The 20,278-nt window shown below is 41.0% G+C and overlaps 1 protein-coding gene across 3 annotated transcripts in view; it reads right to left on the bottom strand.

Annotated features, from left to right (window-relative positions):
* The window catches only part of ACER2 (alkaline ceramidase 2), a 34,666-nt gene that overhangs the window by 11,341 nt on the left and 3,047 nt on the right, over positions 1–20,278 (bottom strand). For all 3 annotated transcript variants that reach the window (XM_063080831.1, XM_063080833.1, XM_063080832.1), the window contains exons 2-4: positions 14,231–14,345; positions 13,364–13,505; positions 5,061–5,198 (exon numbers count right to left, since the gene is read on the bottom strand). In XM_063080831.1, the coding sequence (XP_062936901.1) occupies positions 5,061–5,198; positions 13,364–13,505; positions 14,231–14,345 (395 nt within the window). The remainder of the gene's footprint in view (positions 1–5,060; positions 5,199–13,363; positions 13,506–14,230; positions 14,346–20,278) is intronic.

The raw sequence follows: 20,278 nt of genomic DNA, 5'->3' as shown, positions 1-20,278 counted from the left end.
TGTTGAGCTTCCGCGGTGTGACAGGTACTAGACTAAATATACAATGGATCTTCAAAAAGTTCATGGAAAGATTGATATTATCTTTTAATTCTTTGCCCACAAATTTTTGAAGTACTCTTGTATCTTGTTTAATCCTCACTGCAGGACTATGAGATCTAAGCATTATTATCCTCCATTTACAAATAGGGACAGTAAGACCCAAGTAAGTGAACTACATGCCTAGAGTTTCCAAGCTAGTAGAAGGCACAGTAGAGACCCAAACTCAGAGCTCTCCGGTCCCAAAACACATCACATGCTCCTTCTATCCTCTCCACTGAATGAATGGATTCTCAAAACACCCTATGATCCTGTGATGAGAACAGTTAGTGGTACCCAGCAAATAACTGGGGAAGATACAGACTTTTGAATTTCTGAGGTAAAGGGCACCATGGAAAATTCACTGATCAACGAAGTGTAATTTCTGCCTGTGAAGAACACAATACCAGAGAGGAAAAAGAGAAGAAAAGGAGACAAGTATACTATATTTAAGGGAGAATATTCTAAGTACAATATAAAAGGATGAAAGTTTAGGAAGAGAGCAATGCCATCTGGCTAGGGGATAAGGAAGTAGAAAAGACCTCAAGAAGGGGCCAGCCCCGTGGCTCACTTGGGAGAGTGCGGTGCTGATAGCGCCGAGGCCACGGATTCGGGCCCTATGTAGGGATGGCCAGTGCGCTTGCTGGCTGAGCGTGGTGCAGACAACACCAAGCCAAGGGTTACAATCCCCTTACCGGTCACAAAGAAAAAAAAAAAACTCAAGAAGAGTCTGGCATCCAGAATGGGCACTGCAGGAGGTGCAGGATTTTGCAAAGGAGTGGTGGGGAAGGGCATTCCATGGGTAAAGCAAGTATGAGCAAAGACCTGGACACAGGAGAACAAGGAGCCTGTCCAGGTTAGTTGGTCCTAGGGCATGGATAAGAAGCCAGAGGAAGAAAAGGCTCTAAGGGAAGCTTAGGCAATGAGGAGCCACTGAAGACTTCTGTAACATGAAAATCTCCTCTTACGGTACAGAACTGGAAGAAGAGACCAGTTAGAAAACAAATGCAGTGGTCCACTGGAGGCGTGTGAGGGTGGGGCAACAGAAATGGGAGGGGGTGACAGAGCAGACATTGCAGAGGGAGATGCTATGAAATTTAGCAATTGTTTGAGGTGGCAGGAGATGACGAACCCAATGATGACTGTAGGGTTTCAAGTCTAATGGACTTGGAAAGTAGTGATACCATTAAAATAATTTGGGAACATTAAAACAGGATTTGGGAAGGGGCGATGAGGGGCCTAGAGGGGAGATGGGCAGGGCAGGGAGGGTATGGGGCCAAGCCAGTGATCTTGACTATTACAGTTTGGGAAATGGGAAATCTAACTGGGAATACCTAGCAGGTAGTGGAAATGTGAGACTGGATTTCAGAAAAGAGACCAGGATGGACTGCGGAGAATCATGTGGAGAGATGAAAGTTGAACACAAGGGAGAGAAAATGAGACCTTCAAGAAATAAACAAAAAGGGTTGAAGACACAATCTTGGAGAATGCCCACCTTAAGGAAGCAAAGCAGTAGAGTAGGAACAGTCAGATAGAAGGAGAGCCTGGATCGTACAGGATTGCAGAAGCCAAGAGAAGAAAATTAAGGGAAGGAGGAGGTTGACAGTGTCAACTTCAGACAGACTAAGGATGGGGAAAACTGAAAAATTTGGAATTAAAAGGCTGTTAGTAAAGCCTAAGGAAATGATATAATGAGTGCACAAAGATATACAGAGATATTCATCACAGAGGTATTTATAATAATGAAAAACTGAAATATCCTAAAAATTCAAAAATAGAAAATTAGTTAACTGATTAAAATAAATTTAAATTAAATTAAAATCTATATGCCCATTAAAAATGAGGACCTAGATCTATATTTATTTACAGAGAGAGATGGCTACAATACATTCCTAAGCAAAAAAATCAAATTTCAGATTACCTTATAAAAGAATGACCTAGGGCTAGCTGGTTAGCTCAGTTGGTTAGAGCATGGTGCTGACAATACAAGGTCTAGGGTTTGGTCCCTTTACCAGCCAGCCACCAAAATAAAAAACAAAAAAGAAAGAAAAGAATGACCTAATTTTTATAAAAGTATGTATATAGCTAGATTTTTGTTTGCTTGTTTTGTTTTTTAGTGGCTAGCTGGTAAGGGAATCTAAACCCTTATCCTTGGTGTTGTAACACTATACTCTAACCAACTGAGCTAACTGGCCAGTCCATAGCTAATTTTTTTTAAAAGACAGATAAGGCTGGCCAGTTAGCTCACTTGGTTAGAGCTAGAGCATGGTGCTGATAAAAGACAGATAAGATGGCAAAGAATAAACAGGCTGGAAGAAGATATAACAAAAAGCTATTAACAGTTATTGTCAGATGGCAGGTTTAGTTATTTTTATTTGGTGCAGAAAAATTATAAGCCAAGCATTGTTCTAAGTATATCAAATAATAATTTCATTTAGTAAGTGATTAATTTATTTTCTTTTTTGCTTGTCTGTAGTCCTTAATTTTTCCATAACCAATATGTGTCACTTGATAAAAATTAATGTCGTAAAAAGGGCCATTTTTGACCCTTGAGAGAACATTTCAGACTGAAGATGGGGAGGGAAGCCAGACAGCAAGGGATTCGAGAATGCATGGCTAACAAAGAATGGGTAGAGACAGCTCTCTTAAGAAACCTGGCCATAAGAGGACAGAGAATAGTCGCTCTGTCCATGGCTGCAGACAACAATCTCGACCCAGCTGGTCAGCACAGTCATTACTGGGGGACATGCTTAGCTCTGAACAAACCTGTAGCTACAGTGGCAAAAAAGATTCCAAACACCTCACTTATGGCAGAGTTTTAGATATATGAAAGAGTGAGAGAACATTTTCACGAAGGGCAATGGTTTGTTGTGAGCTTTAGTGACAACTTTTTCCATGAGAAGAAACAAAGGTTGATGGAAGTATGTAATTGCAGACTTAGCATTAAGTTTCTTGAGTGATAAGATGACCAGTTATTTGTTAAAGAATACAAATTTTTCCTCTCTAAATCGCTCTATAATCACAGATTCTGATTTGCTACCCAGAAATAGAGAAAGTGCTTCCTCTGGAAGGCTAAGCAGCCTGACATTTAAAATATGCAGTTTAGAATAGCTCTATGGTTCTCAAACAGTGGCAAGCATCAGACATTAGACAGAATCACCTGCACAGCTTCCTGAGGGTTTTTATTCTTGTTTATAGCCTTACTGATGTATATTTCAATACCATAAAATTCACCCATGTAAAGTGTACAGTTCAATACGTCTTAGCATATTCAGAGTTGTTCAGCCATCATCACAATCCAGTTTTATAATTATTCCAACACTCCAAAAAGAAACCCCTTACCTATTAGCAGTTATTCCCCTTTTCCTTTCCCCACATCCCCAACCCCAGGGGACTGGTTTTTGAGCTTTTTAAATCTACAGGTGCCAGGCCCTCATCCTAAGCCTCCAAAATCAAAATCTTTGCATAGGCAGATCTAGCATCTGTACTTGCAAATACACTTCCTCTGATTCTCACGAGTCTCCCATCAAGAACCATAGTAGCTGGCACTTAGTAAGAACTCAAGAAACACTTGTTCGGTGAGTGAGCAAACAAGAGAGTAGGCAGATTCAAGGTTGCTAAGAACCCTTCTGGCTCTTACAAGTAATACAAAAAGTGATGAAGTAGAAAGTTGAGGTTTTAAAATAAGGTTATTAGAAGGTAGTGACTGAATCCTTAGTTATATATTCCGTTATCTTTTTTTCTACTCAAAGAGATTCACAGTTATTCTCCTCAGACCAAATTCAGCCTATTTCTAAAAAGGAGTCTCTTACATCCCCAGTCCTTGAAAGCTACTAGCCAACTAGACAAGACCTGACAGCATCCTTAGGCTACTAGACAGCAAGTTCAAACACCTCTTCAACTGCCTTTGACCCTGCCTGCTATTTCCAACAATCAAAGCAAACTTCAGAGACAAAGCAATTAGAAACAAATGTATATCTCTTCTCAAAACAAAGAGGAGAGAAAGCTGATTTACATTACACAGAGCAACTATCACACAAATGGAGATAGATATAAGACTTCAATTAAGACACTCATTGTCCATAACAATGACACAATCATCAATTCAAACGCATTTTTTAAAGTGGCCAAAAAGAAGTGTTTTCAAAGAATATTAAAATAAGGGCAGAGATTAGATGTATCATAGTTGGGGCTAAAAGAAGACAGTTGTGTACACGCACATGCTAAATTGGAATGTTTCTAGATATATCACCCTGAAAACTGAGTCTACAACTTCCCAAAGAAAAACGCTTTTGCAAGTAGCAAAGCCTTTACCTGACAGACTCTAAATGAGACACCAAGCCTCAGAGAAAGTATCATAAACAGTAGTCCACTGAAGTTAATATTTCCTTGTATACAAAAATTCATTTTCCCTGTCACCTTCCTCTTTTTCCTTCCGTGTATGAATGCAATAACCTTTTTAGGACTTCTCTTTTCTCCTTATTCTTGCCATATGGAAAAATCTATACTCCTTTCTACAGAATTAATTCTAGGCAGTTGGTTAGGCTCTGAGATGCTCCTGCTAAGCTAGCTTTTGATCAACAGGAGGCGCTGCATCCACTAAACAGCTGCTCCTTTCTCTTCAAAAATGAGATTATTAACTTTTTTTTTTTTAAGATGACCAGTAAGGGGATCTTAACCCTTGACATGGTGTTGTCAGCACCTTGCTGTCCCAAGTGAGCTAACCAGCCATCACTGTATAGGGATCCAAACCCATGGCCTTGGTGTTATCAACACCACACTCTCCCAAGTGAGTCACAGGCTGGCCCTGAGATTATTAACATTTTGAACTGAAACATCAAACCTGCTTCCATTCCAACCGTCAGGAACTAACTCTTCATGAAAAATAAAACTCCTCTTCCATGCTGAAGGGCAGCAAAGGAAAGGAGCTGGTGTGTTCCCATCACAGGGACAGCCTAACGGTAGGTGGGGAAAATGGCACCCACCTCTTCAGCTCTGCGATGAGCAACACAGTGCAAGGAACCCCCAGGGTCATCAGAGAGATGTTGTTGATGGCAGGCTTGACAAACGCCAGGCATGTTGTAACTGCAGACAGGACACAGACCACCGCCTTGAACCTGCCCCTGAATCCATGAGAGCAAAACCAAATATCCATTAGCAAAGGATATCTTTGTTTGTTCATTTACTGTTGACAAGGTACAGGTATTGCTAGTAGTGCAAGCTGAAAAGAAATTCTGCACTAAGTACCAAAAGTCTAAAAACCATTCACACTCACTGGCTTAGTAATTCCACTTCTAGGAATTTATCCTCAGGAAGTAATCAGAGATTTTCAAAATAGTTAGCCATAAGAATGGTAAAATTAGAATCAACCTACGTTTCTGAGGATGAGATACGGATAATCGCTATCTTCGTGTTATTTTTCTGTATTTTCTCAGATGTTCTACAGCAGGGTTTGACAAGCTTTTTCTTTTTTTTTTTTTTTTTTTTTTGGCAGATGGACAGTAGGGAGATCCAAACTCTTGACCTTGGTGTTGTAACACTGTGCTCTAACCAACTGAGCAAACTGGCCAACCCTTTTTCTTTTTTTCTTTATGTCTAATAACAAACTCTTTCTGTAAAGGGTCAGATAATAAATATTTTAGGTTTGGAGGGGGTTGGGGTCTCTGTCACAGCTACTCAACTCTGCCATTATAGACAATAAGTGAATGAATGGGCATGGCTGTGTGCCAATAAAACTTGACTTGCAAAAACAGGACCCATTTGGCCCATAGGACATAGTTTGCTAACCCTATTCTACAAGGTGAACATGTATGACTTTTATGAGAAAAACAGAGACCATTAAACCATAAAGCTTCCTAGTTTAAAAGAAAAAATATTCTATGTGCCCAACACACAAAACTAAGTTTTAAGAAAAAATTCTAATCATATCTATATTTACTGACAACCCACAAGGCCAGGATGCACTAGAATTTGTGTTGACAGCTTCTGTTGTTTTTGTTGTTGTTGTTTTTGGTGGCTGACCAGTACAGGGATCAAACCCTGGACCTTGGTGTTATCGGTACCATGTTCTAACCAACAGAGCTAACCAGCCAGCCTGTGCTGGCAAGTTTTCGACGTGACAAATCTTAGAAAAATAAGTGATCCTATCCTCACACCCTTCAGTGGAGGTCATCTCAGTAGAAAGCACCAGAAGTGGCAATGTGATCCTGGACATGTTCCTTCTTCTCTCCCTGGGACCCCACTTCCTTATCTATGAAATGAAATAGCTAGACTAGATGATCTCCAAGGCCTCGTCCATGACAAACTTAGGAGCACAAAAAGTTTCTGTTATTTCTCATTAGCACAATATATTATGGCCAAGAGCCCTGGAACAGGTCACAGGAAACTAATTTGAATGACATTCCATTATAAAGAAATCAAAGGGCACTGAACCTTCATAACACAAATTTATCTTAAATAGGAAAACCATTTATCATTAAGGCACAGGAAATCATTGATCAAGCTGCCAACTTTCTGACTGGAAAGAACAGGAACTGTAGCCCTGAACTTCTACCAGAGGAAAAAATATCTATGGGAAAGGTTCTGGGTAACAAATCCTCAGGATAATCATGTTTTTCTCTTGGCCTTGGCTGGCGGTCTTCAGCTACCAGATGAAAGGTTGGCTGCTGCAGGCTGAGGATAAGAGCCCCCAGCCATCATGTGCATTGCCCACAATGACTCTTTCACTGGGGTTGAGGTTCTGTGACATATGCCAAGGCTATCTGGCCTTTTTCAATAGGATAAACACCTAAACAGAAACTTTCAAACAGCATCACCTCTCTGTACCCTGTGGTTTAGGATTCAGGCACAGGTTAGAGAGGGCAACGTAGTGATTAAAAGCACAGGTGTTTCAGTCACGCCAATGTGTGTTCAAATCCTGTCCCCACCACTTAGAAGCTTGAACATCTGACAAGTAACTTAACTCTTCAAGCCTTTCCCATGTAAAAATCAAGGCACCCCACTTCATGGTGTTCTTGTTCTTCATTAAAGCATCTAACACCCTGTCTGGTATGTGGTAATAAAATCCATTATTACGGGCCAGCCCGTGGCTCACTCAGGAGAGTGCAGTGCTGATAACACCAAGGCCATGGGTTTGGATCCTATATAGAGATGGGCAGTTCGCTCACTGGTTGAGTGTGGTGCTGACAACACCAAGTCAAGGGTTAAGATCCCCTTACCAGGCATCTTTTTAAAAAAACTTTTTTTTTAATTTTAATTTAAAAAATTAAAAATAAATCCATTATTACCATTATCCTTTTTGAGAACAAGTACTATTTTAAATGAAATTATTATTGTTGATAATATGGCATTCTCAGAATGTGACTGAGTTGATGTTGCAATCACCAAAGACTCCATTTAGTGTTGCCAAATAGTTTAAAGGCAGCAAGCTTGACGAAACATGCTTTCTTTAAGGAGACCATCCACAGACACCTCCCCACATTGGGTCCAGAGGGTATGGAGGAATGTGCTGGCCAACAAGGACATCCTGTGAACACATGACCCTGGAACCAGCAGAAGTAAACAGAGGTCACATGGCCAGCAGACCCCAGAATCACCAAAGGCCCTTGTACAAGAGAGTAGAACATCCAGGAGCAAGGGGCCCTGACAGGGTGGTTTCTAAATTGTCATGACAGGCAACCCCTACTGCAGTCTCTGGTCCTGTTTCAACTTTCCAGCCGACTATGGTCTCACGCCAGAACACAAGGTCAGGGAACCCTTAGCAGCCCTTCTTCTGGTATTCTCCAAACCAAAATCTAGCAACCCAATAACACTGTCATAATATTATTATAATAAAGCTGTTACCGTTGTTATTATTAGCTACCCTTTAAAGCGGTGGTTTTTAAGCCTACCAGGCCCTGTGCCCCTTTTATATCAAATATTTGGCAGTGCCTCTTTTAGTCTTCTGAAATGAAATGGAATTTTGGATCATAAAACCTCCCATCATTGCAACCATCAAAAATATGTCCACAAACTTCCCAGATGTCCCTTAAGAGATAGAAATGTCCCTGGTTAAGATTCACTGCTTTAAACTACCCGTTAGAACCAAGATACAACATATTTAGAAAAGCTAGCTCTTTTTTTTTTTTTGCAGCTGGCTGGTACAGGGATCAAACCCTGGATCTTAATGTTTTCAGCACCGTGCTCTAACCAACTGAGCTAACCTGCCAGCACTACAACAGCCAGCTCTTGGTATTCATAGCACTACAGCATTTGGTCCTGGAAGGGACGCCAGAAAGCTAATCCGACCCTGTCACTTTATAAGGCACTAAGACCAAGAGAGTTTAAGATTCTGACCCAAGTCATCCAGCAAATGTGTGAGCAGGCAGGCAGATCCCAGCGGGCTCCCTCACTATTTAGGATTCAAAAATGGAGTGGATTATAAAGTGAGGGCTATCCCTAGATTTTCTAGAGGCAAAATCATAAAAAGCACAGCAGGATAAATTCTTTAAGAAGTAGATACAATTAACCAATAATAGTTCTTTGCTCTTTTTTCTCAAAACAAAAATATCTAGAAATTATTAATAACCATCAACAGCTGAGGGTATATCCTGAAGATTCTTGGGACATTGTAGGCTAGTAGAAAGCAAGCCTTTCTTTTTTAACCCACCAATTATGTCCTACTGACATAATGAGCATTAATAATTTCCCTACTGTTCTAGACATCTTTATCTTCAAAACACTTGTTCATGTTAGCCAATCATGATAACTGCTAGCACTTATTGAGTCCATATACAGTATGAGGTACCATACTATACACTTTATGCAATTTTCCTTTTTGTTTTGTTTTGTTTTGTCAGCTGGTCAATACAGGGATCCAAACCCTTGACCTTGATGTTACAAGGTCATGCTCTAACCAACTGAGCTATCCGGCCAGTCCCTTCCCTTTTATTTTTGACCCCCTGAGGTAGATATTTTCATGATCTCCACTTTACAGATGAGCAAAATAAGGTTCCAGAGCTTTTTTAAAAAAAAATAATAAAATTGGGTTGCTTTTCAAAGCCATGGCTGTCTGATCCAAACTCACTTAGCCATCACACTCTGCTCTCTTCTCCAGAAATCTCACACTGGAACTACTCTTAATACGTGTTTAGAAATATTCCAGCACAGTCGAGATCTCCAAAAAAAGGGAAATAAATGTTAACTGATAAGTTCAGGCAGCTAAACCAGACAATCCCTGGACTACAGAAATCCTGGTTTGGGCATGAATTCTTTGGTCTGGCCTGCCACTTCCACTGCAGAACTACCACCTGTCCCACATCAAAGAGAGTGAAGCCCACACCAAGGGGTTTGGCCTTCTTGTGCCCCCATCCCCCACCCCTCCCACTCCCCCCGCCCCCGCAGGAAAATCGAAGAAATACAAATACAGCAGAAATCCTTATTCACTTGCCCCTTAACATGCACCTCTTCTTTCTTTGCTCTTTAAAATTTTCAATGCCCATTCTCTCTTTCAATTTGTAAGCATATGTCAAACATGGTAGGCAGAATGTCCTCTACGTGCCATTGGTAGTAATGAGAGCTAACTCTGACTGAGCACTCACCGTGTGGCTCAGGGCTGTGCTCAGTGCTCTGCAGGATCACCTCAAAGAACCCTAGGGTGAGTACTACTATTTAAACAATCTTACAGATGAGGAAATAGAGTCAAGACCAGTTATACAGTTTGCAAGCAGTGAAGCTAGGATTCAAACCCAGATAGTCTCCAAAGCCAGGAATATAAACACGTATGGTACTGGGTGCCTCCAAAGGACTCTCCCCACACTGAGGACAGAGCAGCCACATCTTGTCTTCCCCAGAGAAATGCTGCATGGTGCTGGTAAGAAAGGAGTCGCAAGGTCAGACATCGCTTCCTCACAGTCTGTTTTCATTATGTCATCGCCCCACTTTCTTCTCTCCTGCTCATAACAACATTCCCCCTTCCCCCACTCCTACCTCCAAGGAATAGGAAAAGACAAAGGAAAACATTCTCTATAATAAACACATTAAAAACTGTCACATAGGGCTGTTAGCTCAGTTGGTTAGAGAGCATGGTGCTTGTAGTGGTTTAGAAATCTTGACTCTCCTTCGATCTTAGAATAGGATTTTTAGATAATGCATGAATGAGCCAAAAGGCTCTTGAGTAGTGGATGAAAGTCCACAGATACATTTGGCAAAAGCCATCTAATCAATTCTAATCACTGTTTAGGGATGGGATTGTGTACTTTGACTGTCTTAGTTTGCTGGTTTGATTCCGGCTTGAATGACTATTGACTATTTAACCTACTGACTGTTCTTTAGACATGTTAAGGAAACTGCTTGAATGTTGTTTAAATATGCTAAAGAAATCACTGTAGGAAGTATGTGGAAAAGAAAATGTTTACTAAGGACAAGCTGATTGTTGGTGAATTAACCTAGCTTTTTACAAATTACATTCTGGAATGTCACATTGTTAATTTACTGCTGTTACAAGATTTACACTGCCTGTTTTTATGTCCTTCTTTGATGATTGAATCAATTGATTTTTCTTGTGAAACTTCCTTGTCAATAAAAAGAAAGGCTGATTTTGGATCGGGGCTGCTCCCCTGATGGGCAGCAGTCCCTCCAGGCCTCATTGATGGTACTTTGAGTGGATTCTTTCTTTCTCTTTTTTCCCTCTCGGTTACACAGAGGAAAGTATAACAGTGCTGACAACACCGAGGTCCAGGGTTCAATCTCTGTACCAGCCAGCCACCAAAACAAACAAACAAAAACTATCACTTGGAGTGCTGGCCCATGGCTCACTTGGGAGAATGTGGTGCTGATAACACCAAGGCCACAGGTTCAGATCCCTATATAGGGATGGCCGGTTATCTCACTGGGTGAGCGTGGTGCTGACAACACCAAGTCAGGGGTTAGGATCCTCTTACCGGTCACCTTTAAAAAATAAAATAAAATAAAAAAAAAACTACCACTTGGAATTTCAACCCAGGACTCCAGAAAGCCATGAACAATAAACAAAACGCTTATTTCCATTTCTTTAATTTCTCACTCAGATTCCCTTGAAAGGTCAGATCTAAGAGAAAAGTGGCTCCTCCGCTCTCAACCTAACATACACCAGGCTTCAGGAAAGGCTGAAGGTGACTGGTGGGCACCTTGTGAGACAGGAGGAAGAGCCAAAAGGTCAATGGCTTGTTTTTCAGGCAGAGTCAAAAAGTCCCTGTCCACAAAACCACTTCATGACCCTGCCTTGTGCCTCCCACCTCCACCCCTGCCCTCAGCCCCCTTCCCTGCCTCACAAGGCTTCTCCTGAAGCTGAACAAGGAAACCAAACAAGAAGACTAGCACCTGGAGACAGCCTAAAGCAACCGGCCACATTTTAAAGCATGCTTTCTCTGCTGAGCAGCAGGCCTTGCAAGATGGAGAACCACACCTCACCTAAGACCAGGAGCGCCCACCTTTTGAGGTGTGCTGTACACAGCTCCCTCTCTTTCTCTCTCTCTCCCTCTCTCTCTCTCTCATTTTTTGATAACTAACCTTCTTGGGGGCATTTCTATCTGCTAGATAATACTCAGAGATAATACTATTTAATTCAAATCCTGCCTCCCAGGACTAAGATTGTACAGCTAATCCCTTTAAAGTATGTTTTCTCCCTACCTCATTTAAAAATAAATTTTTAGTACTAAAAATTAACCTGTGCTCCTTGTAAAAAAAAAAAACTTCAACCAACTATGATTAAAGGTAAAAGTGGAAGTTCCCCTCCACTCCGATGCCCAAGAACAGGCAATGACAGTATTTTGGTGTCTTCACCCTCCCGGGCATTTTTGTGCACATACAACATCACATACTCAGGGCTGGCCAGTTGCTCGGTGGGTTAGAGCGCAGTGTTATAAAACCAAGGTCAAGGGTTTGGATCCCTGTACCAGCCAGCTGCCAAACAAAACAAAACAACACAACATATACTCAAAAGGTTTAATTTATTCACTCTAAAATTAGGATATCTCACACTCAGTTCTATAATGTGCTTTTTGCAACCAGCAATTTTCATAGACAGACACTCCTCTACTTCAGCTGTGTAGTTCTGCTCCTTTTCACAGTGCCAGAAAAACTGCAATGAATTCTTCCATTTTCCTGCTCTAACTCTTCCCATGGTACACACAGTTTGCTTCATTGAATCCATATCTTCAGACTATTTATCTATGTATATATTTTGACAAAACACAGTGTCCTACAGAGAGATACGTGGGTAATGTGTTCTGGTAACATTTCTCATCTTTATCAGGCTAACTCTCCTCTGTTCCTCCAGAGAGTAACAAACCTCACACAGCTCCTCGGAAAGGCTTTCTCCAGCCAGACTCTAAATCAGCACCCCAGGTTCCCGCTATACCCTTACCACCTTCATTTTTCATCATAGTACTTATCACACTCTAACACTATAGTACTTATTTTGTTTGTTGGTTGGTTGATTTGTAAGCTCCCCAACTTCAGTGTAAGCTCATGCTGTTCTGTTTACTGCTCTATCCCACTGCCTAGAAAAATACACAATAAAAAGTAAGTGTTCAAAAATATCTACTGAATGGGGCCGAGCCCGTGGCGCACTTGGTAGAGTGCGGCGCTGGGAGCGCTGCAACGCTCCCGCCGCGGGTTCGGATCCTATATAGGAATGGCCGGTGCACTCACTGGCTGAGTGCCGGTCACGAAAAGGACAAAAAAAAAAAAAAAAAATCTACTGAATGAATAATAACCATATAATCCTAACATAATGGACATTAAAATACATCCCTTCCTGAAATTCTGGGTTTCCAGCTTGGAGATGTGTTTGTGTGTGTGTGTATGTGTGTGTGTTGCCCTCATCAGAAGCAAAAACAACGCAATTTGAAAACTACAGTATCTGTAGCTTCACGAACCAATTCTTGAACTGGTGGAGCTGGATTGGTGGAGGTGAACGAGACTCAAAGAAATGTTCTAGCAGGAAATCAAAGGTCTTTGAACTACCATCCAGAAATTTCTCCCTCACTGAAAGTCTGTCCACTCTTGCTCATATCAAACGAGAGATATTTGACTTTTTGTTACGAATGTTATATAAATTCTTCCCCAAGCATTATTAAAATTCCCTCTTTTTACCCACCAGTTTATTTATACTGTCAGATCATAAAAATAATCAGTGGACACTAAACAGGTATATGACAAGCTCACCACCAGGCTGAGCTCAATCATGTGCTATTTTTCTTGATATACACATTGCTATATTGGGTACTGCACCTAGAAGCAAATGGAAAAATGTTCAGCACAAGCCTACCTGTCGTTCCGAAAGATCTTTGGCAGATACCTTCTGGGGAACCACATGGCCAGAGCACACATCAGGACCCAGAGGATGGCAAGTTCATCAAGCATCTGACCCAGGAAGCTAAGGGTTGCATGGAAGTATACGGATCCAATTCCTAGAATCAATTACAGCCAATGAATAAGGTCACCATAGAAGAATAGACTCAAAAACTCAATACACTGTGAAGGATAGCCCTTTCACCAACCGCTATTACAACCACCAGATCACTTGCACTCTCTGAAAAAAGAAACTGAAGGAAGAAACTCACACCACCCAGGCATGCAGACCTCAAGTCTAGAAAGAGCATCTCAATAGGGCCCAAATATCAGTATATCAAAACTTTAAAAATTCCACAAACACACTCTGTCTTCATCCACCAAGCCCTCGTGGGAACAGGCCATAAATAAAAGTCAACATTCTCTTACTGTTAAGAATTCCCAACCTGCCTGTGGGAGGAAATGGAAATTACACAAGTAATTCACAGAACAATGAGGGATCAAACATCTCAATTTTTTTAAACTTAAGTCCATTAGAAACCACAGTCTCACCAGAGTTCAATTGTTTCACATGACATTCTTCAGACATTGTCAGAAACTGCACTGGCACAACACCATCAGCTATCACACAAATAAAGTCTCAAATGCAATTAAGTGATAGTTACAGCCAACCTTGTTATCAAGCCTGTATTCAAAAGAATCCTCCTTTGGCATCAAGCAAGTGAAAAAGCTTGCTAAGACGTCAGAGTGACTTTGGTTTACAAAACATGTTCAAAGGGGACAGGAAGTATGCAGAATACCATTTCCTCCCTTTCAGTCCATGTTCCCAAACAAATGTACTTACCCACTACAACTAAAAGAGTCCATATTAAGTAGATGCCACTGTTGAAGCAGGTTGCATACTGACGAAACAAGCACATGCAGATGGGCGGTAGAATGAAAAACAAGACGTTGCTGATCTGTGGGGGGAAATGTAAAACAAAAAGATGAATATTAAGTAAAAGGGCAAGAAATAAAGCAGCTTGTTCAAAATCGGTCCTTTGTAAACTGGGATAATGGCTATACATCTTGTTTAAGCTCTTGCACTTTTTCTGATTGCAGATATAAACCGGGAAAATTTTAAACTTCTTTAATGACCATTTAGAGGGCTCCTTTCCCCCTCTTGATTATAGGAGCAGCTAAAATACCTCAATCTATGAAAGCTGCCCATGCCCCTCTCTTGATTTAAAGAGCCAATAATTCTTATTGTTTTTCTGCACAGATTAATTATGAAGCATTCTAGTTTACTTGCACTTATGTTTTTAAAGATAAGGCCTATGCTAAATAATGATAAGAAACAGTTTACTGAAGGGGTAAGAAGAACTCAACATGCTACCAATCCAGCCAGGCCAGCCTTTTCTCCTGAGCCCACATGAAGACAGGACTCTTGCTAGTTTCTCCCTTAGTTGCCCTTTGTCAGCTTTCTCACCCTAATCAAAATCTATTTTTAGGTAAAGAACAAATTTATAAGTTCCTTCCCAGCTTCAAAATAATATCATTTTATGTTGCAGACTTCAGTATGGATTTAAATCTTGATGTTATGTCTCCAAGGGGCATTCAGCTTTTTTAAATTTTAACAATACCTCTTCCTTAATGCAATATCTTCAAAATATTGTCATTTGATTAAAATATCATTAATGTCATATTTTACACTCTTTTGTTCATACCAAGGCTTTGAAGTCCAGTGTAAATTTCACACTTACAGCAAGTCTCTGCTTGGGCTAGCAACATTTCCTGTGCTCAGCAGCCACCTGAGGGAATGACAGCCACACTGGACAGCATAACTCTAGAACCTCATCTCTAATTTTTTTAATTAATTTTTTGTTTGCCTGGTTTTTGGGGTATTTTTTAGGCACTCATAGCCAGCTTTGATTTTTTTTCTGAATTTTTTAAATTGTGGTAATATTCATGTACCATAAAAACTAACCATCTTAAACTGTACAATTCAGTGGCATCTGGTACATTCATAATGTGCAACCATCACCTCTGGAACCATCAAGCATTCCAAAACTTTTATCACCCCAAAAAGAAGCCCTACTCCCATTAAGCAGTCACACCCCATTCCTCCCTCCGCCAGCTCCCAGCAACCATTCATCCTGCTTTTTTCCCCTATGGATTTAATCTATTCTGGATGTTTCATAGAAGTAGAATCATACAATATATGTTTGTGTCTGGCTTCTTTAAAGTAATGTTTTTGAGGTTCATCCATGTCCTAGTATGTATCAGTACTTTTTTTTTTTTTTTCTTTTTTGGCAGCTGGCCAGTAGGGGATCTGAACCCTTGACCTTGGTGTTACAAGGCTGCACTCTAACCAAACTCATTCCTTTTTATGGCTGAATAATATCCCATTATATGGATACAATACATTTTGTTTATCCATTTATCCATTAATGGTTGCTGGGTGACGTGGTAATTCTATATTTAACTTATTGAGGAACCACCAAACTGTTTTCTACAGGGATTTTTCACATTCCCACCAGCAATACACAAGGATTCTAATTTCTCCACATTCTTGTCAACACTCGTTATATTCTATTTTTCATTTTTAAATTAAGGCCATCCTAGAAAGTCTGAAGTGATAAAGAGATAAATGTATAGAGTGAAGGGCTCTTTCTACAGGACCGTGCACACTGAGGAAGTGTGCAGAATGTGAAGACAACAGCCAAGTCTAAATGAGCAACACCAGTGGGGATGGGGTGGGAGGGGTCCTGGACTAGAAAAAAGCATTCAGAGGTAGGTGTAAGGGGTAGAAGTCTGAAAAGCCAAGGGCACAGGGGCTTTCAGAAGAAAGGAGTGGTCACCCACATTGGACAGACAATACAGAAAGGTCACTCAGGAGGCCTCAAAGCCACCATGAACTGAACTGAAGGGGACAGGGCAGAAGGGCTTTCCCAGGCCTAAGAATCACACTGGTGCACAACTAAATAAAACGCGTCAGCAAACAACGGAAGTTGAGGTGCAGTACAGGTTAAGGATTGGCAACCTCAGGAATGGCAACGCCTGCCTTTGTCACCATCTGGGGACAAGAGGGACTGGGTGTGATACAGTTTTTAGAAAGGGGAGGAAGATAGGATGGAAGAGAAGTAAAACAAGTAAAAGGGGGAGAACAAGATCCTGTCATGGGTGCAATGAGAGCCAGGTTTCTGCCTGTGGTTAAAATCCAGGATGGAAATTTCTAGTGGGGCCACATCGTTCTGGAGAAAGGGGTTCCTTTTTCTAGTTGGTCCATTCTGATGCAGATCTTTCTTTCCCACAAAGGAGCCCAATGAGCTACTGGCGACTTTGGGTGAGAATATGGATAAATTGAGGTGTCCCAGGTGGCTGGAAGTCCCCAGTCTTGGAAATACAGCCAATTCTCATTTACCAGGAAGCAGGTAAGGAAGGATCAGGACAAGGGTCCAAGTACGGTATAGGCAGTAGCTTTCATTCATTGTTATGATCACAGCCTTGAACATTCAATGAACTCATTTAAAGAATCAGAAATCCTTAAGAGCATTTTTTTAAGAAAGATCTTTAAAAAAATCCCTTGTTTATAAGGTGATATAGTCGAGGCCCAGAAAGGCTCCAAGGCTGGCCATGGTCACAGAGGCAGTCACCCGCAGAGCCAGGGCAGCATCCAGCCAGCTGGGCCACCTCGTGCTCCTTCCACGATCCCAAGCTGATCTTCACCTCCAACCCACCACCCACATTCTGAGTTCCTTGGCTTAACTCCTCGATTGGGGTCTAAACATTGTGAACTGCACCACACACAGTGCACATATGACCCGTTACATGATTTAAATATGGCTTTCCTTTTGTTAAACACAGAATTTAGAAAGAAGAAAAGGAGATGAAGGGAGAGAAGGAGAGGAAAGGGGGGCAAGGAAGTGAAAGGGAGAAAGAGAAGACAGACAGAATTGTCATACCATGGGTAACTGAAAACCTGATCTCTCTCCCTTCACATACATGACATTACAAAGCTAAAGTTCCCTTTCTATCCTCTTCCCCGGAGATAACCACTGTTCTAGATACATAGTCTTCAAGTAATTTTCTTGCATTTACATGAATACATACATATATGTCATATATTGTAATATTATCACTCTGCAGCTTCCTTTCCTCATTCAACAATATGCCTTGCAAACCTTTTCATCTTAGTTAATATGGATTCAGCTCACTTGCTATAAGTGCTGCAGATGGCAGAAGTTTATTTAGGCATTTTCCAGGGGATGGAGCTCCAATTTACATTCCCACCTACAATGCTGGGAAATATAAAGCATTTTGATTTTTATCCCAGTATATCTTTATCGCCTCAAGTCCTCTCAATCTCTTTTGCTTCAGCTAAGTGCAGCTATCTACTACTGCCAAGCTGTCCCCCAAATGGCTCTACCAATTTATTTTACCACCACCCAATGTACACATTAGTCACTTTTAAATGTATTTATATATTATTCACAAAGGCATGATACTGTTTATTAACATACAGTAAAATTCTAAAACTTCACACATTATTTCTAAATGCACATATTAGAAGCACAATTCTGATACATTTCCCAAATAACACTAAAATCACATATTGCTCCTGCATAGCCCATCTACCAAGGCCTCTTGGCCTCCACCACCCACCCCTTTTAAAGACATCAGTATATGGAAAGGAAAAGATCAAATTAGAGGGAGACTTTCCCCAAGACAAAAAGAGGAAAGAATGCCAAAAGAAATATGGAAAAGCAAATGAGTCGTGGTTAAGACAGATTCAAGGGCTCTATCTCTACTGAGAAATGACACTTCCCCTCAAAAATTGTGTGGAATAGTTGTAGAATAGTTCAGCCAAGGGATGTTTTTTTAAAGCCTATTATTAGATTATCCTTTGGAGAATTGGTTTAATGCCTAGAGACAGATATTTTATAACCAAAAGGAAATCACAATTTGAAAATGTATTATTTCATTTGAAAACTCCTCATTCTATTAAATCCTATGAAGTATTCGCTCCAAAATAACCTCATGAACACACTGCAGTTTCATCCTGATGCATCTGAATGTGCATTTTCCCAGAGAGAAGATAAACACTTGGAAAACAACTGGCTGTAAATTTCTGAACAGTAAGTTCATAAACAGCTGATTGCTTACAGTTCTGGTTTCTGTGATAGGCACACAGTAATTGCCCAGTAAATGCTTAGATAGATAGATAGACATGCTCTATAGATAGTGGGAGGTGGACTTTGTCATATAAAGAGAGCTCTACTTTCCTTATCTTGATGACTGGGGGCAGTGGGGAGGTGACAGATCTGGGCTGATTTTATGCATGTATTTTGCTTCAACATGTTTTTCAGCACCAGTTGATTTCCTTCTGTCTTCCTGAGTCACTGCCCAGCAATGGAGTCCCCAAAGGCCAAGCCCAGTGGTTAAAAGGCAAACCCAACTTTTCTCCAAAGTGGCTAGGACTATGTGACTGTAACTTTGTGATATCACGGTATTTATGTATTGGTTTTCATCCACAGTTCCTGGCTCATGCTGCTCTCTGACCTTCTCCTGTTCACCTTTCATCTACTCCATTTTCTTCCTGAGGCAGGAAATTCTCTGACCTTCCTTAGGTCGGCAAAGCCCTTGTGGCTACCTGAACTCTCTGGCCCACTCCACTGACTGTAAGTCATAAGACCTTTATTCCGAGAGAGTCCTGCCCCATGCCCAGGAGGAAGGAAGGCTGCACAGAGAGGCCAAGAAGAATCTGAACAGACAAGCCTTGCTGGGTTTCCCCACCCAGTCTTTTAGAGTTAGATCATACCCCTTCTGTCCAATCACATTTCTACATGGTTGTCCATGCTTCAATCATGCCTATCCCATGAAGTCTCCATAAAAGACCCAAGAACACAGTATTCAGGAGCTTCTGGACAGCTGAACTTATCCGTGTGCTGGGAGTGTAGAGCATCCCAATTCCAGGGGAAGGGAAGCTCCTCCACTAAGGACCCTTCCAGACCTCTCCCTGTGTATTTCCTCATCCGGCTATTTCTTCATATCCTTTAAAATGTCCTTTGTAATAAACCAGTTAAGGTAAGTGTTTCTCTGAGTCCTGTGAACTACTCTAGCAAACTAATCAAACCTAAGGAGGAAGTTGTGGCAACCACAATTTATAACTAGTTGGTGAGAAGTTCCACAGGCCTGTGCTTGTGACTAGCCTCTGAGGTGGGGGGCAGTCTTGGGGACTGAACCCTCAACCTGTGGGATCTGATGCTATCTCCAGGTAAATAGTGCCAGAATTGAATTGGAGGACACCCAGCTGGTGTCCGCTGGAGAACTGATTTGCTTGCTTGCTGGTGGGGAGAAATCCCCACACATTTGGACACAGCAGTCTGTCTTCTGTGTTGCTTGTTGTGCTGTAAGAGCAGAGGAAAGACACTTTGGTGTTTTTTTCCTCCAAACAGGGCTTAAAACTTAAAACATAAAAAGGAATTCAACTCAATAAACATGTGCAGAGAAGAAACTGTACAAAATGTGAATGAGTAAAAGGCTGTGAGAGAAAATTTCGGGTTCTTGGAAGATTTATTTGAACTTGGCTGAAGCAAAGGATAAGAACAAGACGTGAGGCAAGATGATTTGCACAGCCCAAAAGAAATGTTTGTACACCCAAACATTGTCAGTGGAAGTTAAATCAGTGTACTCTCTTTGGTGGGACATTTAGCAATAATTATCGGCATTTAAAGTGAATATTTTTCCTGACATGGCAATTCCCCATCTAGGACTAGCACTTGCAAAAATATATCCAGATACATGTATAAAGATATTCACTGAAGCACTGTTCAAAAACCAAAAGGAAAACAGTGAAACAAACAGAAACTGCCCTAAATGTCCACAACTAAGGAGTTGGCTGGTTAAATTA

The sequence above is a fragment of the Cynocephalus volans genome, chromosome 16 (genome assembly GCF_027409185.1).
Source record: "Cynocephalus volans isolate mCynVol1 chromosome 16, mCynVol1.pri, whole genome shotgun sequence".
Lineage (NCBI taxonomy): Eukaryota > Metazoa > Chordata > Mammalia > Dermoptera > Cynocephalidae > Cynocephalus > Cynocephalus volans.
The sequence above is the reverse complement of the archived record's forward strand: the minus strand, read 5'-3'. Positions and strand labels throughout refer to the sequence as shown.